The 23,380-nt window shown below is 43.6% G+C and overlaps 1 protein-coding gene and 1 long non-coding RNA gene across 2 annotated transcripts in view; one reads left to right on the top strand and one right to left on the bottom strand.

Annotated features, from left to right (window-relative positions):
• The window catches only part of LOC115029244, a 13,103-nt gene extending 5,117 nt beyond the window's left edge, over positions 1-7,986 (top strand). Inside the window, exons 2-5 of the long non-coding RNA XR_003834816.1 lie at positions 1,658-1,754; positions 4,157-4,223; positions 4,568-4,757; positions 7,845-7,986. This is a non-coding gene — a long non-coding RNA (uncharacterized LOC115029244). The remainder of the gene's footprint in view (positions 1-1,657; positions 1,755-4,156; positions 4,224-4,567; positions 4,758-7,844) is intronic.
• The window catches only part of Parp4 (poly(ADP-ribose) polymerase family member 4), an 86,963-nt gene that overhangs the window by 43,312 nt on the left and 20,271 nt on the right, over positions 1-23,380 (bottom strand). Inside the window, exons 9-20 of the mRNA XM_029469183.1 lie at positions 22,972-23,145; positions 20,785-20,945; positions 17,038-17,175; positions 16,328-16,423; positions 13,045-13,228; positions 12,596-12,752; positions 7,862-7,986; positions 6,918-7,049; positions 5,062-5,148; positions 1,621-1,785; positions 1,084-1,130; positions 773-851 (exon numbers count right to left, since the gene is read on the bottom strand). Coding sequence (XP_029325043.1) covers positions 773-851; positions 1,084-1,130; positions 1,621-1,785; positions 5,062-5,148; positions 6,918-7,049; positions 7,862-7,986; positions 12,596-12,752; positions 13,045-13,228; positions 16,328-16,423; positions 17,038-17,175; positions 20,785-20,945; positions 22,972-23,145 — 1,545 coding nt within the window. The remainder of the gene's footprint in view (positions 1-772; positions 852-1,083; positions 1,131-1,620; positions 1,786-5,061; positions 5,149-6,917; positions 7,050-7,861; positions 7,987-12,595; positions 12,753-13,044; positions 13,229-16,327; positions 16,424-17,037; positions 17,176-20,784; positions 20,946-22,971; positions 23,146-23,380) is intronic.

Genomic DNA, 23,380 nt, shown 5'->3' with positions numbered 1-23,380 from the left:
CCTACAGCCAACAACCTACAGCCAACAACCCAAACCTCTCGGGGCCCTAGCATTTATATCCCCTCTGAAAAGTCCCCAGAATTCCAAATGTCACATAATCTCAGAAACTACCTGTCACTGGCAAAACCATGCTCTTGCTAGAGCATGAGGCAAACATAGTCAGCTGCTGTGGACAGTATCAAACAGCCCCATATCACACACCTGGGATTAAAACAAAAACCTCCTCTTACAATATTTCTTTGTTTTAAAGAAACTAAATATCTCACTACCTGAGGGTCCTGGGCTATCCAAGCACAGTGACCATACAAACTGATGCAGGCCAGGAGCCCTGTGCGACCAGGTGGTCCTAGACCATCTTGTCCCAACCAAGCCACATCAACCTGAGAATAAAAACTGCTTGATGTTTTAAGCCACAGAGTTGTGGGACTAATTGTGAGGATGGTAGCCAGTGAGGAGGACTTGTTCTCAAACAGTTAAACCCAGGCACTGACTTCCACTGCTGAGGAAAACTAAGATCTCACAATGAAGAGAATCAAGGTGAGGCCACAAGCAGACTGGGAGCAGCAACACAGAAAGCTGTTAATGTCTTAGGAGGATGAATAACTGTGAAGTTGTAGGTGACTCAGCCAAATGGCTGCTCCCCAAGTGGTGTGCATTATACATTATTATATATTATATATATATTATACCTTTATACCATGTGCACATATTTTTGATACAATAAAATCAATGGGAAGCTAAGAGCTCTTCAGAAAGCAAGTGATTCACTGACCTTTTGTCTCAGTTCATGTGTGTCACTGGAAATGAATTCAATCATGTAGGGCATCTCAATGGACATAGCCAGGGAGAAGCTATGGACAATGAAGAGGTCATATTAGTACAAGGTCTTAAATCTCCACTTGCAGTTGTTTCAAGCAATCTTCCTTCTTTGCAGCCCTGAGAATCAAAGCCAGAGCTACAAGTAAGCTTTCTAGCACCGAACTATACTCCAGCATTTCTAACAATTGCAAACGAGAAGTTAAGCTATAAAGCCAAGGCCCATTGGAGAGGTTAATCCACAGGATTTATATTTTAGGCACTAACCTTTGCTCTGCTCCAATTTCCTTTATACGAATTGTCTCCACTGTATCCTGTTAGAAGAAAAGTGTATGTGAATAGTGAGACACACAGCATTGGGCCAGGAGATGACATTAACTTCTAAAATTCAATGATCTCAGGGACACCTCTGACAATTACCATAAAGATTTCTTTATTTTTTAAACTTTATGTGTATGGATGTTTTACATGCATGTATGTATGTACTAGGTGCTTGTGTGCAGTCCCTGAGCAGCCAGAAGTGGGCGCTGAATCTTCTGAAGCTGGAATTGGAGGGTGTTGGCCCTCTGCAAGAGCAGTGAGTGCTCTTAACCACTGAGCCATCTCTCCAGCATCCTTCCCTTTATTTTACTTTTCGTTTTTTTGGGACAAAGTCTTACTATGGTGCCCTGGCTGTCCTGGAACTCACTACGTAGTCCAGGCTGGCCTTGAACTCAGAGGTCTGCCCACCGCAGCCTCCCAAGTGCTGGGACTAAAGGCATGCGCCACCTGGCTTCCATCAAATCTCATGTTAAGCACACCCACCTGAAGGTTCTCATTCAACGCCTTGTCCTGTTGCCAGGGTGCTACAGTGCCAGGGATGAAGAAGATGGCCACAGGACTTTGGATGCTGAGTTCTGTGATGTAGGTGATTTTGATGAGAACTTTAGCCCGAGGGGGTAAGTTTCCAACACTTACAGTGAAAACATCCTGAAATACAAACAGCTGCTCAGAAGCATGTCCACTTTTTGCTAGTTAATCCCTTGTATTACCAAAGTGATCAATGACAATCAGTCAAGTTCTTCCCAAGAAAATGGTGATATACCATTACTAGTGTGAAGGGGAACTCAGGAACAATTCCTTAGTAATGGGGACAGAGTGATATCTGAGAGAGGCAAGAGAAGAGGCTGGCCACTGAGAAAGTTGCTCGAGGGACTCCACCCTGCAGGTGCAAACACTGTAGCACATGAGTGTCTCTATGCAACCCTTCCTGGAAGGACCTGTGACTTCTCTGGTCTTAATGACAGTTGGCACTAGCTCCCCAATGGCTGTAGAAAGCAGCATTCTCTAAACTTGTACTATGCTTAATCTACTCATTAAAAACCCTTACATTTAAATTTAAAATTGTACTTTAAAAGTACTTAACATTCTTTGAATGGAATATTGATAATTTTTGTAGAAGCTGGCAATCTAATGAGCAGCTAAGACAGAAACACATCTTTCATTCCTCTCCCTTCCCCCTTGTACTGGCTAGTTTTGTGTCAACTTGACACAGCNNGAGTTANCACAGAGAAAGGAGCTTCAGTTGAGGAAATGCCTCCATGAGATNCANCTGTAAGGNATTTTCTCAATTAGTGATCAAGGGGGAAAGGCCCCTTGTGGGTGGGACCATCCCTGGGCTGGTAGTCTTGGTTCTATAAGAGAGCAGGCTGAGCAAGCCAGGGGAGGCAAGCCAATAAAGAACATCCCTTCCATGGCCTCTGCATCAGCCCCTGCTCCCTGACCTGCTTGAGTTCCAGTCCTGACTTCCTTTGGTGATGAACAGCAATATGGAAGTGTAAGCCAAATAAACCCTTTCCTCCCCAGCTTGCTTCTTGGTCATGATGTTTGTGCAGGAATAAAAACCCTGACTAAGACACCCCTCTTCTCCTCCCTTCTTCCCTTCCCTCCTTTCAGAGTCTCATATATCCAGGACTTGCCTCACTCTCACTGTATAGGCAAAGATGACCTTGAACTTCTGATCCCTCTGCTTCTGTTTCATGAGTGCTGAGAGTCACAGGTATGTTGCTATCACAGTCCAGAGCTTCAGGTCAGCCCTCTGCTGCCTGAGCCACTGACACAGGAAAGACTGAGGCTAACAAATGGACTCATCAACCATCTACTAAGACTGCTCAGGAAATATGAAGTCCCACAAAGTAGAACTTAGCTAAAGCAGCACCCCTGGCCCTCTTATTATCAGGTAGAGCGTAATTCTGCCAGGCCAACAGGACAACCCTGGTTAGTGGCTGCCTGGGGGAAGCAGCCTAAAGACAGTATTTTCCCATTGCAAATATCCCCATTTGTCCTAACAAGCAAACCTTGGAATTTCTGACTCTGTGAAAGTACATGAGCCGATATGGGCTTCTGTTCCGGGCTGGCTCCCTTTTGTGCATTAGCCAGAGCCAGTTGTGCACATTACTGAAGAGTTCTTCCTTACTTATGTCTAATGCTGGACTGATTTCTCACTGGGGGGAAGGCATGTTAATTCTGTAACATTATGAGCCCAGTTCTAGATATATCTAGAATATCTAGATCTACCTCCTTCCTGCAATGTACAGAGCTCATCTCAAATCTCCAACTACACTGGCCATTTTTCCTCTCTGATGAAAATTTAGCAATGTGGATTAGAAGAGTAGACAATCAATGATTAACTTAGGCTTAAGTGTTATTACTATTCTGTTGGTTTTTAAACCTATTGAGTGTGTGTATGCGTGAAGCATGAGTGTGTAGGAGGTATATATGTGTGTGCATAATGTACCAGTATGAGGTGTGTGGGTGTGGGCATGCAATGTGTGTGAATGTAAGCATGTGTGAGCATGGATATATATGTGACTATGAGCATTGCCTTCCATGTATGCATGTGGCGGTCAGAGGATAACTTTGTGAAATCCATTTTCTCATGCTACCTTTACATGGGTTTTGGGGATCCAACTCAGGATATCAAGCCTTTACCTGCTAAGCTATCTCACCAGCCTTAAATTACTTGCTTCTGATATTAAGTATATCTATCTGTAGAAAGGAACAAAAACAATGAAGGGGAAATTATTAAAATTCATAGTGCCAATCCTTTAAGTGTGTGGATAGGAGCCGAGGAATGGGCCGATGAGATGGCTCAGCAGGTAAAGGCACAAGCTACCAGGCTGACGACCTGAGTTCGGTTTCCTGGACCCACAGCTAGAAGGAGAGAATCAACTCTGGGAAGTTGTGCTTTGACTTCTACATGCATAATATGGTGTGTGTGTGCACACACTAAGTGTAAACAATTAAAGCAAGTGATCCCTTAGATCCGCACTAATATATTCTTCCTTCAACCAAACTCCAGGTTTCTGAAAGACCTTACAGGGATCCCTTCTGTGTTACGACTTGGTGAAAGGTGGACCTACTGATAGGTGAGATTAGTTCTGGGAATGTTGGGAGCCAACTCCTAGCAGAAAGCAGTTATCATCTCTGCAGCCATCTTGGGCTATTTATTTACAGGTGGTACTTTTCCACCCTGATGAGAGACTTGTTTTCCTACCATGATGTTTTTGCAAGAAGCCCACCTCAGCTGAACACAGTGATAACATTTTGTTTTTCTCCTATCCATCCTGGACCTGTGGTTAAGTGTCTCCAGCTGCACTTCTCAGCGAGTGCACATATACCTATAGCTGCCTTCCAATAAAAGAGACTATTTGTTTCCATTCTTTGTGTCTCTTGCCCCTCAGTCCCCACTCTCTCTCTCTCTCTCTTGCAGACCCCGTTGACTGACCTGAGGACTGGGCCATGACCAGAGCATGGGAAAAAGACATTTTACAGCGGAAGACTGTCTACTCCCATTGTGTGTGTTCTCTTATCAGTCTGGCAGCTGAGTGCCTGGTGGCAGTACCAGCTCTTCTGCTTCACACAACAGCGACTTCATTTCCTCCTTTAGACAACGCACATGGGTATGGCTGGCTTGGCCTCCTGTACTCCTAAGGGGGTTTTCATTCGTGTGTTTGAGACAAAGTCTTGCTAGGAAGGTCTGACAGCATAGAGCTCACTGTGTAGAACAACAGGTGGGCCTCTTGCAGCAATTCTCCTGCCTCTACCTCTCAAGGGCTGAGATTATGGTGTATGCCGCCATGTGTGACATTTAAGAGAAATCTCATAAGCCCAGGGTACTGTAAATAATCTTGGCTTCTATTATGGATTCATATTGCAAATCATTTCCCATAATGCACGGGCTACAGGATGAGTGACAAGCTGTACCGGAGTGTCCTGGTCCATCAAGTAAGCACCATGGCCTTGGCTGACGGCCTCTCGGTATTCCTGCCGGGCCACTTCCTTTTCCTTTATCTGAAAAAGACAATTATCATGATGATTATGTTGGTTTTGATTTTTTGAGGCCAGGTCTCACTCTGTCCTAGACTGGCCTGGAACTCACCATGTACCCCAGGCTGGCCTTGAGCTTGCAACAATCCCTCCTGCAGAGATGGCAGGTGAGGTGCCATGCTCAACTTTGGGAAAGATTTTTAAACTGCTCGTTATAGGAAGAGCGACTTCAGACTTTGATTAGGGAAATGACACCAGTATTTACTAAATCCCAGAAAAAGCCAGGAAATTAAGTTTAGATGAGCAAAACTTTACATAAGAGGATCACCAAAGTGTCCTGCCAAGTAAAAATCCGGACTGAAAAGGCTGACTAGAGAGGCTCCTCCTCTGCTAGGACCAGACACAAGTCAGCAGTTGAAAATGAAAAGTTGGGGACTTAATGTTAGACACAACAAAAATGTTTTATTTCATTTATTATTTTTAAAGTAGTGATTACTCCTCTCATTATTGTTGTTGTTGTTGAGACAGGGTTTTACTATGTAGCCTTGGTAGACCTGGAGCTCACTGTGTACGACAGGCTGGCCTCGAACTCACAGAGATCTGTCTGCTCCTGCCTCCTGAATGCTAGGACTAAAGTTGTGTACTATTACATCAGCTCCTTATTATTCTTTACCAATCCAATTTATTAAACTGTAATTTCTTTTAAAATTTGTATTTCTATTTTATATGAAGGAGTAATTTGCCTGCATGTATGTCTATCCAGCCAGAAGAGGGAGTTGGATGCCTTGGACTGGAGTTGAAGACAGTTGTGAGCTTCCAGGTGGGTGCTGGGAACTGAACCAGAGTCCTTTGCAAGAGCAGCAAATGCTTTTGACCACTGAACTGTTCTTCATCTCCAAAGTCTATTTTAAAATTAATCAGTTATGAGTTATAACTGCAACTGCAGGCCAGGCTGTAGGGTCAAGTTGGGGGCTGTGGATGTTGAGTGAGTGCACTATACCTGTGGCTTCACAGCCAGCCTCTATTATCTTATTGGGTAGGGTTTTTTCTTTTATGTTTTTTTTTTTTTTTTTTCGTCAGAGAGTTCACTTCAGTGAGGCAGGATACATTTTGCAAACTTATTTAAGAGCTATGTATGAGGCTGGATGAGGTACTGCATGGGTTTTTTTGTTTGTTTTTTGGGTTTTTCAAGACAGGGTTTCTCTGTATAGCCCTGGCTGTCCTGGAACTCACTTTGTAGACCAGGCTGTCCTCAAACTCAGAAATATGCCTGCCTCTGCCGTAGCCTCCTGAGCACTAGTATGGCAGGGCTATGTCACTGTGCCCTCCTTTGTCTCTGAAACCTCAGACACCGAAATAACTTCCTTCGTGGCCAGTGAGATGGCTCAGTAGGTAAAAGCATGTGCCATCGAGCCTAATGGTGTCAATTTGGTCCCAGAGATCCACATATGACTCCTGAAGCTGTCCTCTGACCTTCACACACAGGCTGTGGCTTTATGTGCATGCATGCATGCATGCATGTGCACACAAATAAAAACACAACAAAAAATCTGTGAAAAGAAAGACAAAAGGAAGTAACTTTCTATGTTTAAATTGCCTAAACATAGACTTTGGACAAAAACGGAGAGGACTGGAGGGGGAGCCGTAGATGGAGGGCGACTGTGTGAGGTCTGATGAGGTCTGTACATCAGGGAGAGGCAGCGGTTGGCTATGGAGGACCTGTCAGTGGAGGTCGGATGTACTAGGGTAATGGCAGTTTGCATAGCCGAGGACTCCAAGCCCTTCCTCCTTACCTCTCCCACGATGTGCTTCCCATTGATGAACGCCTCGAAGCCACACACGGCTGCTTTGTCATCCAATGGGAAGATATATTTTGCCTCAATAGGCACGTGGCTTTGATTCGTGTATGTCTGAAAAACAATGACCTGCAAGAGGAGGGAAAAAAAAACCCTCATGTAATTGATAAAATGACACGGAACATTTATGAGAACAACAAATGAAAAGAATTCTACATATTCACTTCAGAATCCTAACGTGTTTGTTTTGTTTTGCTTTGCTTTTATGAGACAGGACCACATGAACCTTTAAGGAAGTTGACCTTGAACTCTGGGTTCTCCTGCCTTCCTTGCCCTCCCAAGTGCTGGGATTACACATGTAAACCACCATGACAGTTTAACCCCTTATGTTCCAAGATGTCCTCTACAGAAACAGCCTGGTTTCTGAGGCCCATGTTTTCTACGACCACAGTGGACTGTTCATGCCACAGGACCCAGTTATTAAAACTTTGGCAGTTATATGTGCCTCACTAGAGAAGGAGTCAAAAAACCCTGTCATGCTAAGAATTTTTTTTGCTGCCTCCCAGGTGTCACATGGTTGGGAACTTCGGGAATACAGACATTCCTGGCCCTGTGATGGGGCCATGTCTTAATAAATCCATGATAAGCTAAAAATGTAAGTGAGAAGATGAGTTTAATGAGTAGATTTTAGAGTAATATACAAATGGTCTTCTATGTCTGCAGATGCTAGCTCCATGATGGAGTCAATCAACTACAGAGAGAATATTTGGGGAAAATAACATGCGTTGTTACTAAGTACTTAATTACAATTTTTTCCCTGCCATTTATTCCTTAAACAAGTGACAAATATATTTCATTTAGTTGATATAACTGCAACCAGTTTCTTATTTATGACTTAAATTCATTTAATTGTGTGCTATAAAGCTACAGAAGATACACACCTGGGCTATGAAGTCTATTACTCTTCCCTTAATGTGAACACTGTCGAGGGGAACAGAATTCGCAGATGCATCCTGAAGGCCGGCTTTAATGTTTGTGAAGGGCTTGATGTCTGGTAACTGGAAATCTGCAAGTTACAAGCACAACGTCAGCTTCAGAACAAGCATGGCTCCGTCTTCATCGTCGGCGTCCTTACTACTTGCTCTATTATTGAGACATTATACTTCAGCAGAGATGGACAAATAATATTACACTCATAGTATTTGATGAGCTTTTTGTTCAAGATAAGATTTCTCTGTGTAGCTCGCCTGAACCACTCTCAAATGGAAAGCTGCCTGTCTCGGTAGCACAAGAGCTGGGATTCGAGCTATGTGCCACCACATCTAGCTGTTGTTTTATCCTTTGGTTTTTGTTTTGTCTTTTTGATGTGGCCATTGAGGATTGAACCAGAGGCTTCATGCACACAAGGCAAGCACTCTGCCAACTGAGCCACACTCAACTCTACCAACTGAGCCACACTCAGAGCCAGTGTAATTTTTACTGCCCAGTTATAAAAAGTAAATCCAATGAGGAAAGCATTCTCAAAATAATTTCTACTTTTTTCATTAAAAATTATAAGAGATAGCCTAGTGAATAAAGGCACTTGTTCTCAAGCCTGTAACTTGAGCTTGATCCCTAAGTCCCATATGGGAAGGGAAGAACTACTTATTACAGGCTATCTTCTGATCTACACAAGTGTGCACACACAATCACCTTTAAAAGTTTTATTTATTTATTTTATTTGTGTTAGAGATCAAAATAGTACCTGGATCTTATTTCTTTTCAAAGAACCGATTCTTTGTTTCATTGATTCTTTGTGTTGTTTCCATTTTAAATTATTTAAAATTTTTTTATTTTATATGCATTTTTTTGCCTGCATTTATGTCTATGCACCAAGTATGTTCCTGAAGCCCACAGAAGCCAGAAGAGCGTGTAGGGTTCTCTGAAACTGGAGTCACAGATGGCTGTGAGCTGCCATGTAGATGCTGGGAATTGAATTCAGATCCTCTGGAGGAGTAGCCAAGGCTCGTGAGCACTCAGGCATCTATCCAGCCTTCTGTCTTACACTTACAGTGCTCTCCCACTGCGATAAGGTAGGAAACAAGGAATCTTTTCATTTTTCCTATCTTTATTAAGATAGACAAACTAACCAGAAGAAAGATAGAAAAACTCAAATTAATAAAGTTAGTGATCAAAGAGCCATTATGAGTCTACTACTAATGGAATTCAGAGTCACTAGGATATACCTTAAAAATACATGCCACTAAATTTGAAAAAAAAAAAAAACTAAAAGAAATGAATGAATTTCTAGATGTATATAATCTACCAAAATTTTTTTTTTTTTTTTTTTTTTGGTTTTTCGAGACAGGGTTTCTCTGTATAGCCCTGGCTGTCCTGGAACTCACTTTGTAGACCAGGCTGGCCTCGAACTCAGAAATCCGCCTGCCTCTGCCTCCCGAGTGCTGGGATTAAAGGCGTGCACCACCACGCCCGGCTTAATCTACCAAATTTTTAAGAAAATTTTATCTTATGTGTATGGGTATTTTGTCCGTCTGTGTGTCTGTGCCTGTCCATTTATGTTCCTGGGGGGCAGAGGCCAGCAAGAGCTTTGAATCCTCTAGACTACAGTTATAGGTGGTTGTGAGCGGCCATGTGAGTACTTAGAATAGAACCTGGGTCCTCTGGAAGAATAGCTGATGCTCTCAACCACTGAGCCATCTCTTTAGTCCCTGATTTTCCAAATTCAAACCAAGATTAGATAAATAATTTAAACAGATCTCTAAAAAGAAGAATGATAAAGTAATTAAAAAAAATCTCATAACTAAAAAAAAATTCACCAGAATTCACCAGACCTACAAAGAAAAACAAATAGTAATGCCTCTCAAACTGTCCTATAGAAATAGGAAAGGGAAAATATTACCAAATTCTTTTCATGAACTATATTATCAACAACAAAGAAAATTGTGAACCCATCTCCCTAATGGATATAGTCACAAAAAAAATCTGAATAAAATACTTGCATGGATAATTCAACATATGTCCTGGGTTCTATAAGAAAGCAGGCTGAGCAAGCCATGAGGAGCAAGTCAGGAAGCAGCGCCCCTCCATGTCAGCTCCCGCCTCCAGGCTCCTGCCCTGTGTGAGCTCCTGCCCTCCCTGCTCCTGATGATGGACTAATAGGAAATAAACCCTTTGTCTCCAAGTCACTTTGGTCACAGTGTTTCATCACAGCAGTAGGAACCCTAATTAAGACAGTATAGACCTGTTATCTAAGATGTTCATGAGCCTGAGGGAAGAGAAATAAAAGTTCAAAGTCTGCTGGGATTATACAGTGACTGCAAGGGCAGCCTGGGCAACATGAGAAACGTGTCAAAATTTAAAAAAAAAAAGGGGGGGGGGGCTGGGCTGTAACTCAGTAACAGAGCACCAGCCTCGCACGTGTGAGGCTTTTTGCTTGATCCTCAACACAGGGAAAAAATAGATAAAAATTAAAAAGTACTGTGGTTATGGTCCAGTAGTAGAGTACTTGTTCAGGAGGCACAAGAACCTGGACCCCTGGAGCTGTCCCTAGCATCACAATAGCAACACACAAAAACAAAACCAGTCTTCAATACAAATGCTAGTTTTGGAGGAGGCTTATTGTTAGGTGGTCTTGTTATGTAGCCCTGGCAGGTTCAACTTTATGACAAGTGTCCTCCCTAGGCTCCTAAGTGCTGGGATTATAAGCATGTGCCATCATGGCTGCTCTCTGATATGTTATTGTCTTATTAGGTGATATTTTAAGAGCTGGGGCCATTGTTTTCTGCCAGGAAGCTTATGTTTTCTGCTATTTGACATTAGTGTGCATCACAGTTTGTGGGACCCTTTCTCTTTTTCTCACTCAGTCCTTAGAGCAACACTTAAAAACAAGGATACACATCCTCATGTCTGCCTGAGGGGTCAGTGTCCAAGATGACATAGCCTGCCGAGCAATAGTTAGTCACACACAGCCTCTTGACTACAGCTGTGTCTTGTGCTTATTCCACCCACCTTTACAGTACTACTGAACTCTGGCCTAGTTCCATGGGTGCTATGGCTGGGTCATAGTTCATCTCCCAAAGGGTCATGTGTCGGAAGCTTAGTCACCAGGATGATGATGTTGAAGGGTGGATGGAACCCTCCCTTTAATTTATTCACTTTACATCCCAATCACTATCGCCCTCCCCAGTGCCCCCTCCCCCACAGCCCCTTTCTCCATCCCCCTTCCCTTTCTCCTCTGAGAGGGTAGAGGCTCTCCTGGATATCCCCCCCCCCCTCAAATAAAAACCCTAGGACATCAAGTCTCTGCAGAGCTACGTACATTCTCTTGCACGGAGGATAGACCAGGCAGCCCAGTTAGGGGAACGTAGTCTATAGACAGGTAAAAGCTTTAGGGACAGCCCCCACTCCAGTTGTTCGGGACCCATGACCTACATGAAGACCAAGCTGCATATCTGCTATATTTGTGTGGGGGTAGGGGCACTAGTTCCAGCACATGTATGCTCTTTGGTTGGTGGTTCAGTCTCTGAGAGCCCCAAGGGTCCAGGTTAGCTGACTCTGTTTGTTTTTTAGTAGAGTTCCTATCCACTTCAGGGTCCTCAATCCATGAGAGTTCCCAAGCTCCATCCAATGTTTGGCTGTGGGTCTCTGCATCTGTTTCAGTCGGCTGACTGGTGGAGCCTCTCCCAGGACAGTTATGAATAAGGACCTGTGGGAGTTTGCTTGTACCCTGGCTGACTATCTCATGATGTGATCTCTCCTTCTTGCCCAAGGTTCTGTTGTGATACCATCTACCTTAGGTCCATATCAGAGCCAAACTGAAGGCAGCATCAGGCTCCTGAAACTCTGAAATAGTAAGCTAGGCAAGCCCTTTTTTCTGTTTTGGTTTGTTTTGAGATCGTCTGGAACTCTAGATCCTTCTGCCTTGGCCTCCTCGGTGCTTGGATCATAGGCCAACAAATACTTTACAGACGTTTTCTCAGGCTATCAGGATGGCTCAGTTGGTTAAAGCTCTTGCCACCAAGTTTAAAGACCTGTGTTCGAATCCCTAGGGCCACAGGTGAAAAGAAAAAAACTCTTGCAAGTTGCTTTCTGACCTCCACACGCATGCATACACACTCATACACACACATAAACAAGCAAATATTACAAACATTTTTTCTTTATAACATTCCTAGTATTTTGCTATAGGAACAAAGAATAGAGAATGAATTGCATTATTCAGGCATCCTAAAGAACCAGACCTTTGTCACCTTTGTCACAGCTGGTGACAAAACACTGGATTTGGGTATCACTTAGCTTTCTTAAGCTTTTTGGTTTTCATATGTTCAAGATAAAAGAAATATGAAATAGAAGGTTATAGATGCTACTAACAAACATGAATGTAAATGCTTTTGAAAAAAGTTCAGTTTTTATCTCATAAAGCAGCACTTGAGAAATTTGTCTTGCTGGTCAGTGCTGCACACCTTTAATCCCAGGACTTAGGAAGCAGAGTCAGACAGATATCTGAGTTCAAGGCCATCTGGGTCTACATAGTCTGTTTCTGGAACAGCTGTGGCTACACAGAGAAACCTTGTCTCAAGAAACCAGAAAAAGAAAGGAAGAAAGAAAGAAAAGAAAAAGAAAGAAAGAAAGAAAGAAAGAAAGAAAGAAAGAAAGAAAGAGAAAAGCCACCTTACCTCCAGCCTCTGGAACACTGGAGAGCTCAGCCCTTTGCTCCTCTACTTCAGTATTTTCATGAGGATGGAATTCCTTTATTTGGTCTCCAGGAGTGCAAAATTTAACAATGTATTTCATTTTAACTTGGTTGGTTTTATATACAACAAATTCATCATCCTAGAGCAAATGGGAATTGACAGGAGAGAACAAGTGAAGAGAAGATGGGCCAAAACCTCCCAGAGAAGCAGACTCTCGTATGTGCTAATTAGCAAAGATGGTGGCATGCCTCCCATGAACACATAATTAATGAAATGGACGCAAGCCTCTGAGGCTGGCCTTTGCACACTTGGACACATTTTGCCTGTTTTGGCTTTTTTCTTGTTTACTGTTTGATTTTTTTTAAGTGCTAGGTGAGGGCTTGACCACTGACCCATAACCCTGGGTCTGTGTGTGTCCCCAAATAAAATACCTGAAAGTCTGTAGGGACAGAGGTGGTTTCCGAAACTCCATGCACACTGTCATAGCCCGGTGGCGCCTCAGTTAAAGAAAAGTCCTTCTTGAATAAGTTCACACACTTTCCCAGGGCAACGTCACAGACGACCAGGAGTCTGGAGCCATCAATCTCTCCTGCCTGTGCATACTTAATGCTTGTACTGCATGAGGAAGCAAATAAACACAAGTCATAATGGCTACCAGCCAGCCTCACTTCATTGTATAAATAAGAAACAGCTTGGGCATCTCTAACCCAAAACTGTGAATCAAAATCTGAAATGGCCCAAACTGAAAACTTTGAGCACCCTAACCTTGTGATGGTAGCAGTCCAAGGTACACACACTAAACATACCATGTAACATCACCACCAAGCTACATTTATCAGGTGTAGATGAAACATAAATGAATTTCACATTGGGATTCGTGTGGTCCCAAAGATCTCTCTTTATGTATAAACATAATTCCAAATCTGAAAAAAAAAATTCTGGTACTTCAGACAACGGATGATCAGCCTGCATTGTTGAGAGACTTTCTGGGAAATCATTCCAGAGTTTACCACCATTGCAGTAACTTGAAAGATACAAGTTAGAACTTCGTGGTGAGAAGTTGGGTAGGTGAGTACCTATAACCCAGTACTGGGAAAGTGAGGCAGAAGGATCATGAGTTCAAGGGCAGCCTCAGCTACACAGTAAAACCCTATTGAAGAAGAGAGAATGGGAAGGAGGGGATGAAAGAAGGAAGAGATCAAGGAGAAGGATTTGTTCATTATATACTTATTTATTTAAAAAATTCAGTTACGGGCACACACCTGTTACTCTAGCTCATAGAAGGCTGAAGCAGGAGGATCACAGCATGTTCAAGGCTAGTCTAGGATACATAATGAGTACCCAACGGGCCTGGGCTAGATAGACCCTCTCTCACAAAGAATAAAAACAAACAATTAGGCAAAGGTGTATATAGTGTTCTTCTTTATGGCAAGTAGCACTCAAAGTTCTTTGTTCTCTGTCAGCTACTAACAATATCTATATTGTGCTGCAAGAAATGCCAGAGTAATCAGTAAAAAGGAAACTTTTTCCGCATAAAAATAGTTCTTGTGTTTTACAATCCCATTTTAAAAAGCAGATCAGAAATGTGTGAGCTTGTGGAAAATCAAAGCTGCAGGCAGTTTTTGCTCGAATAGATTATATCCTAACCCCAGTTTTCCCTCCCTCCCTCCTCTCCTCACAGTCTCTGCCCCAACCTTCCTCCTTCCCCAGATCACTCTTCCTGTCTCCCTTCTAAAAAAGAGCAGGCCTCCCTGGGATATCAGCAGAACGTGGCATAAGAAGTTACAAGAAGACCAGACACATTCCCTCCTACCAGGGCTGGATGAAGGGAGGCCACCCAGTAGGAGGAAAAAGGTCCAGAGGCAGGCAACAGAGAGTCCCATCAATACCGCAAGTTAAACAGCTACAGCATGTATGCCGAGGACCTGGCACAGACAGGGGCAGGCTCCGTGATTGCTGCTTTAGTCTCTGTGAGCCCCTATGAGCCTGCTTAGTTCTGTGGGCCATGTTCTTCTGGGGTTTTCGACCCCTCTGGCTCCTAGAATCCTTTCCCTCACTTAAAACCATGTTGTTAAGAAAGCTGTACTGATTTGAGTGCACTAAAGCTCATGAAGATGATTAAATGCTAAGCAAGTAAGTGCTGGCCAAAGGAAAGAGAGACGTCCTATCTTCATAGTCTCTCCCAAGTCACATGGAGAGTCAACCAGGTCAAAGATTAGGAATCGGCAGCCAAAAGCCACCGAGGACTTCAGTTTTGGTAAAATTAAAACAGTGCCTAGAAAAACACGGTACCATCTAAAGATGTTTACTTTGTATTTAATGTGTATGTGCATGGGTGCATGTTTGTGTGCGTTTGAGTGTGAGTGTGTGTGTATGTGTATGTGTGTGGTAGGTGGACACCTGTGCCATGGCATGACTACAGAGGTCAGAGGACAATTTTAGAGTCACTTCTTAACTTGCTCCTCTATTTGAATTCTAGGAATTGAACTCTGGTTACCAGGCACGAGCTGTAAGGCCTTTACTGGCTGAGCCATCATGGTGGCCCCTACACTATTAATTAAAAAAACAAAATACAAAAAACTAGGAAATGGATGTGGTGATGCATAACTTTAATCCCAGCATCAGGGAAGCAGAGGTAGGCAGATTGCTGTGAGTCTGAGGCCAGCCTGGTCTACATGGCAAGTCCTAGGCCAGCTGGAGCTACACAGTAAGATTCCATCTCAAGAAAACAAAGCCTACGAGACAGAGAGAAAGTATCAGCAACAGCAGGCACTGCTGATGCGGCCTCTGAATGAGATGTATCCTCCACAGTCTTGGGCATTTGAACACTTGGCCCAGTCAGCAGCACTGTTTGTGGAGGCCTTGTTGGAGGAGGTGTGTGCTAGGGGCTGGTTTTGAAGTTTCAAACCTCAGGCCATTTCTAGTCCGCTCTATTCTGTGCTTGTAGTTCAAGATGTGAGCCCTCGGCTTAGTGCTCTGGAAGTCATGCCTCTGTTCCACCATCTGGTACTCTAACTCCCTGGAACCACAAGCCCCAAACACACAAACTCCTCCTTCTATCAGCTGCCTTGGCTGTGGTGCTTTATAGCAGCAACAGGAAAACAATGAACACTGCTGTCCTGGAGAAAGAACAAAACAGCAAAGGCCTGCTCCCCATGTGACCCATGTTAGTTGCATGTTCTGAGGCTAGCGCCTCCTGGTGGCCTTAAGGTCCCCATCTGTGCTATTAGAAGATTTCCCTGTGGGGTGGGGTCTGAGAGTAGAGGGGGTGAGGGGCACTGGAGAAGATGCAGCTAGAAAACATGTAAAAGCTGAGGCGGGTTGGCAAGATGGCCCAGTGAGTAAAGGTCCTGCTACCAAGCCTGACGACCTGAGTTTGATCTGTGGGCTCCACTAGGTAGAAGGACAGACCTGACCCCGTCGTGTTGTCATCTGACCTCCGTGAATGCACTGTGGCATGCCCATGTCTCCCACACACTAAATAAATAGATAAGAGTAATACAAAAAACAAAGGCTCTGAGCAAAAGAATAACACTTAAGACTTCAGACATAATTGTCCCAAATGTTCACTGCAGAAGCCACGCTTTTACAGTATGCAGTGGCAATGGCTGCTTTCAGTGATGCTTCAGTGGGTGAAAGAGCTCCTCACTAAAGAAAGAGAGGGAAGTTTGCAAGGAGGCCTCTGCGATGGGGGTTGGGACCGAAGACACTAACCTGAGTGAGTCGCTGAAGTAGATCCCGCTCCCGAGATTTCCAACATCTGTTCTCTGTACACCTCGGTCTTCAGCTACCTTAGGTAAGAGCAGCCCTCTGAAAGAGAAGGGGGGATTGTGATTTACTGAAGGAAACTCTGCCACACAGCCTTCAAACTCAGTGACCAACAGGAAATCCACTGTCTACAAACTTTAGGTCAGAGTTCAACTGGCCCTCCATACCTATAGTCAACCAACCATGGATTCAAAATACTCAGGAAAAAAACCCCATCTCTACGGAATATGTACAGATTTTCTTGTTATTGTTTTTTTTTTTAGATTTATTTAATTATGCATATGAGCACTCTAACTCTCTGTATATCTGCATGACAGAAGAAGGCATCAGATCCCATTATAGATGGTTGTGAGCCACAGTGTGGTTGCTGGATATTGAACTCTTAAGCTCTTAAGCACTGAGCCCCCTCTCCAGCCCTTGTCATTAGTTTCTACACAACACTGCGTGTCAACAGTTTCCATAGCATTCATACTGTATTAGATACCATTAAATCACATACATATGACTAGAAATTTGCTGCTTTTAACTGACAAGCCCATGTGGTTTGTTCACTTATTATGGTATTGTTTAGGATCAAAGGCAAAAGTACACAAGAAAGGGGAACATTTCAACGTTTGTGAGTCTGAAAACTAAAAAGTAAAGACTGTGGCTCTTACCGGGACAAGATTCCAAGAATGTTCCGCACAGGAGATCCATGGAATAAGAGTCGCACGTTGCCCAGTTTGCTTAAAAACTCCGTAGCTTCGTTCACTCTGCCAACTCTAAATATCTGCAAGATATCTACTGGTTGTTCACTGGAGGAATTAGGAGAAAAACACTGAGGTCACACAATTAGAAGAAAAAGAAAAATCAATTAATTAATTGGAGATTAATCATCTCCATAAATAAATAAATAAATCAAAAATAAAAAATTAATAGGAGAAATCTCAAGAAAACTCAGCTGTCTGTGGTTCAGTAGTTAAAGGTGCTTGCTGCTAAGTCTGCCACTAAGTCTTGGGAGCCATGTGGTAAAAAGGAGAAGAACAAGCCCCCACCCCCAACCATTCTCTGATCCTTACATGCACACTGGGCAAATGTATGCATTTTCATTCTCATTCTCATTCTCTCTCTCTCTCTCTCTCTCTCTCTCTCTGTCTCTCTGTCTCTCTCTCTTACACACACACACACACACACACACACACACACACATTCTTTCTGTTGCTGCCATGACCAAAAGCAAGAGGAAAGGGTTGTGTGCGTGTGTGTGTGTGTATATGTGTGTGCGTGTGTGTTTTCGGTTATAGGTTACAGTCCATGTTGATGAAGGAAGGGAAGCAAAATTCAAGCAGGCATGAAACCTGGAAGTAGGAACGGAAGCAGAAACCACAGAGAAATGCTGCTCACTGACTTGCTCCCCATGGCCTGCCTTCTTATACAGGCCAGGATCACATGTCCAGGGCTACCACTGTCCACAGTGGGCTGGGCTGTCTACCGAGCATTATTCAAGATAATGTCCAGAGACTTGCCTACAGGTCAGTCTTATGGAGGCAGACCCTCAGTGAAGTTCTCTCTTCCCAGATAACTCTAGTTTGTGTCTAGTTGACAGAAATCAAGCAGCTCATATATACAATATGAACTGTGCTATCACCACTCTATCCATGGGCTGTGTCAAGCTACAGTGGGTTCCCTATGAGCACGGTTAGAACTGCATTCATTTATGCATTCACAATCATAATGTGCATTATGTGTAATTTCCCCAGGAATTAGAACTAAGACAACAGGGTCTTTGGCTTCATGGAGTTTAGATTCTAATGAGAGAGGCAAGAATTAACAAGTTACCAAATTATTTGTTAACAGGAAACCAATGAGGTCCAGAAAAAAAGTGTGGTGGAAAGGCCACTCTTCTGAGGTGACATTTACTGCAATACTGCATGATGTAATGCACATGATGATGTAATGCACATGATGATGTAATGCACATGATATGACCTAACGAGCTATTGGAGGAACCCAAGTGGGCGGGGTGAGTAAGAAAGGAAAACCCATCAGGGAGGATGAGACAGACCCTGGATGGGATGGTGTCATCCTTATCAAAGGCTGTGGCAGCACAGCTGGAGAGAGGCTGACAACTGAAGGGACAGAATGTGATGGGAGGGAGATTCATGATGGCTGTGAATGACTGGCCAAGACAGGGAGGCATGGGACATTGGGACACTGTTGAGGGACACCATAGTCGGAAGCATCCTACTGTAACCTGACATTGGTCATGGATGGGATATATATACAGAAATTATGAATGCCCATCAAAGCTGTTCATGGTGGTGCACACTTGTCCTAGCAGTTGGGAAACAGGTAGGATGATTGCACAAGTTCAAAGCCAGCATGGTCTACATAGTAAGTTCTAGGCTAGCCTGGGCTATCTAGGAAGACCCTATCTCAACTCACTCATCTGAAAAATAGGTGATTAACGATCAGGGCATTTAATCCAGAGAGCTGATCTACCAGAATGTACGAGGTGAATCGTGAACAAAATAGGCTCCACGGTAGGGCTCTAAGTGGTTGTGTTATCTGTGGCAGTGACAGTGAGGGTGGCAGACATATCTTTGTAGTTTTACATGGTTTCTAAACCTTCACAAAGTACATTTGTCTTAGCTGGACATGGTGTTCATGCCTATATTCCCAGCCCCCTGGAGGTTGAGACAGGAGGATCTCTCTAAGTAAGGTCAAGGCCATTCTGGGCTGAAGAATGAGACCCTGTCTCCAAACCAAACCAGATAGTCTTAGCTAAGAAAAACTGTACAAACCACAGGCTGCAGATGCAAATGCAACCCATATTTAGTGGCTTCTGTCCTGGTGTCACTTCTGTTGCCATTGTAAGTACCCTGGCCAAGAGCACCTTAGGGGAGAAGAGGGTTTGTTTGGTTTACAATTCCGACTACAGTCTATTACTGATGAGAAGTACAGGCAGAACTCAGACCCACAACCAAGAACCAGGAAAGAGAACGAAAGCACAGACCCATACTTGTTTACTCTTTCTCTCAGCTAGATTCTTCCTCTCTTACACTATTCAGGATCCCAAACCAGGGAGTAGTGCTACCCAGTCTTCCTAGCTCAGTGAGCAATCAAGACAGTCCCCTACAGATACAAGTGACAGGTTGTGTCAAGTCCTACTCAAAAATGACCAGCACAGGGCTGGCAGGCACCAAATGTGGCAATCTGAGTTCTATCTCTGAAACCCACATGGTAGAAGGAGAGATCTGACTCCCAAAGTTGTCTTATGGCTTCCACACATATGCCATAGCACACTCCCACATCACTTAAATAAAATATATTCATAATAAAAACTCCGAACCATCATAATGTGTTTCCCAAGGTTTTCACTGCATTTTTCATGCCACAGATGGACATGTCAGAAGAGCACACACCCATGTTACTGTATGTTTACATTTTCAATAGAATAAACTTTCTTTTGTAATGTTCTTGCACTGTGTGTGTGTGTGTATGTGTGTGCTCCTGTGACGCTGGGATGTAGCCCAAGGCCCTATACATGCTAAAGAAGCAGGGCCACCTTTTGCTGAGCTATACTTTTAGCCTCTGGAAGTTTAAGCCTAATCTCCAACAAGATTAGGTTACAAGGTAGCAAGATGGCCCAGCTGGTAAAGTGCTTTTTAGGTAAACTGGGGCCCACAGTGAAGAAGAGGGTCTACTCCAGAAAATTGTCCTCTGACTGCTACATGCATGCTGTGGTATATGTGCACCTACATTCACATGCACACATCATATATGCATGCAATCCCTGGAGGGGAATAACATCTGGAGTTTACAATCAATCAATCAATCAATCAATCAATCAATCAATCAATCAATCAAAGCAATAAAAGATCAGGTCACCCAGAAAGCAGGGTGGGAGAGTGGGATATACTTGTTAGCATAGGTTCCTCCCCTGGATAAGAATGACTTTTAAAATTGCATTTGTTGATTTGGTGTGTGTGTGTGTGTGTGTGTGTGTGTGTGTGTGTGGTGTGTGGAATGTGTGAGATGTGTGGGATGTGTGTGTGTGATGTGTGGGATGTGTGTGTGTGATGTGTGTGGTATATGTGTGAATGTGTGTACGTGCATGTAGAAATGTGTGTATGTGCCCACAGGTGTCATGGCACTCCTGTGAAGATTAGAGAACAACTTCTGGGAGTTGGCTCTCTGTCTCCACCCTGGGGATCCTGAGGATGGAGCTCAGGTTGTTGGGATCACTGCGCCATCTCCTCAGTTCCTCAAGGCTATGTAAACACAGAAAGTAACTCTCTTTGTGATCGACTGCAGATGTCTTGTTAGAATGTAGACGATTACATTCTCTAACTGTCCGGATTGACTTGCCAACAGGATCTCAAGAGCACTGCATTTTTACAGGAGACTTGCCTCACGCTTACCTTCGATTGTTCTGCAACACTTCTTTTCTAACCCTGGAAAACTCTTCAGTGTTCTGGTCAACATGTTCGATTTTGCATCGCAAAGCACGGTATTTGGCAAGAGATGGTGGGTTGGGTTTGGATAAATTAGTTTCACAAACATTCACCATGTCTCTTACCAGCTGTGGGTGGAATGATCCGGAGATGTTAGAGATACCACATATCCAAGCTAGGATGTATATTAAATTAATATTTTTTTTTTTTTTTGGTTTTTCGAGACAGGGTTTCTCTGTATAGCCCTGGCTGTCCTGGAACTCACTCTGTAGACCAGGCTGGCCTCGAACTCAGAAATCCACCTGCCTCTGCCTCCCGAGTGCTGGGATTAAAGGCGTGCGCCACCACGCCCGGCAACTTAAATTAATATTTTCCAAAAAGATAAAAATTAGTTTTCTTTTTCACACAGTTTTTGATTAATATCTTATGTTGGCAGTATACTAAACTGGATAAATGCTGCTCACATTGCTGTGCATGATGGCTCACACCTATAACCTTAGCCCTAGGGAAAGGAGGCAGCAAGACTGTTCTAAGTTCAAGGTTAGGTTAGGTTATATAGTAAGTGACAGGCCAGTCCAAGCTGCAGTGTAAGACTATGTCTCAAAAGTAAAAATACAGATTTAAACATCAGGAGGGTTGGTACAACACAATTTTCCTGGCTACTTGGGAGACAGAGGCAGGATTACTCAAGCCCAGGAGTCCAAGGTTAGCCTGGGATGCATAGCCAAATCCCCAATATAAATAAAAGATAGATAGATAGATAGATAGATAGATAGATAGATAGATAGGTAGATAGATAGGTAGATAGGTAGATAGATAGAAAGAAAGAAAGAATTGCCTCACTGATAGCACAATAGAAATATACATTACTGTAGCAATTAAAATTTCTCACTAGTGTGTCAAAATACCTGACAAAGGCAACTTAATTCAGAAGGCAGGCTTCTTTTGGCTCCTGGTTCAAGGGGGATACAGTCCACCATGGCAGCGGAGGTGCGGTGGCAGGACTGTGAGCCTCTGGTCACATCGTCTCTGCTGTCAGGAAGCAGAGGAGGACGAAACTCTGATGCTCAGCTCACCCTCTCCTTTTACTCAGTCTTGGACCCCAGCTCAGGCATCACCTTTTGTGTATTTATTTATTTTTTTTGAGACAGGGTTTCCCTGGCTGTCCTAGAACTCACTTTATAGACCAGGATGGTCTAGATCTCAAGGAGACCACCTGCCTCTGCATCCCAAGTGCTGGGATTAAAGGTGTGTGCCACCTCACCTGGCATACATTTTTTAAAAGACATACATTTCTTTTATTTTATATGTATGAATGTTTTCCCTGCATGTGTGTATATGGACCATGCACATGTCTGGTACTGGTAGAGGTCAGAAGAGGACATGGATCCCCTGGAATTAGAGTTATGGATGGGTGTGAGCCACCATGTGGGTGCTAGGAGCTGAACCTGGTCCTTGGCAAGAGCAACAAGTGCCATCAAGCCATCTCTCCAGCCTGCACAGCCCCCACCCCTTTTTTGAGTTAGGGCTTCATGCAGTCCAGGATGGCTTAAGACTTGCTATGTAGTTGAGACTGCCCTGGTCGTTCTGCCTCTGCCTCCCATTCCTGCTGGGATTACAGGTGTACATAACCATACTTGGCTTTACTTACGATATATATCTTATTTTTTATATTATTGTTAGTATTATCAGTATTATTATTATATTTTTCTTTGTTTTTTTTGAGACAGGGTCTTTGTACATAGTTCTGGCCATCTTTGAACTCACTACGTAGACCAGGCTGGCCTCAAATTCACAGGGATATGCCTGTTTCTGCTTCCTGAATGCTGGGTTTAAAGCCGTGCCACCATGCTCAGCTTTATTTTATTTTTTAAAGATTTGTTTTGTTTTATCTGTGTGAATATTTGCCCACATGCATGTATGTATACCACATGCATAACTGGTGCCCACAGACACCAGGGGAGGACACTGAGTCCCGTGGAACTGGAGTTACAGACAGTTGTGACCCACCTTGTGGGTGCCAGGAACTGAACTCAGCTGCTCTGCACCTGTGCCCATAACCACTGGGCCATCGCTCCAGCCCCAATTCACTGTATTTTAAAGGGATGACCCAGCCACACATTTTAAACTGAATTCTTTCCTCCAGAGCCATACCTGACAAAGGTTCTCTTTTTGAGCCAACAGCCTCAGGTTAACTTCCTCTGAGGCTGGATGCCTGTGAGGCAGCAAGCGGTAGAATTCGGCCATCATCTTCTGCAGTTGTCCCGGCGAGTCTCCATTTTTCAGGGCTGTCTTCACCAGAAGGAGAATTCCTTCTGCTTTACTCACCTGCAGACACAAAGGCAAATACACGTCAGTTTGGGTCTTGACTGAGTTTCTTTTTTTAAATATATATATATTTTTAATTAGGTATTTTCCTCATTTACATTTCCAATGCTATCCCAAAAGTCCCCTATACCCTCTCCCCCACTCCCTTACCCACCCACTCCCACTTTTTGGACCTGGCATTCCCCTGTAGTGGGGCATATAAAGTTTGCATGTCCAATGGGCCTCTCTTTCCAGT

Source organism: Mus caroli, chromosome 14 (genome assembly GCF_900094665.2).
Source record: "Mus caroli chromosome 14, CAROLI_EIJ_v1.1, whole genome shotgun sequence".
Classification (NCBI taxonomy): Eukaryota; Metazoa; Chordata; class Mammalia; order Rodentia; family Muridae; genus Mus; species Mus caroli.
The sequence above is the reverse complement of the archived record's forward strand: the minus strand, read 5'-3'. Positions and strand labels throughout refer to the sequence as shown.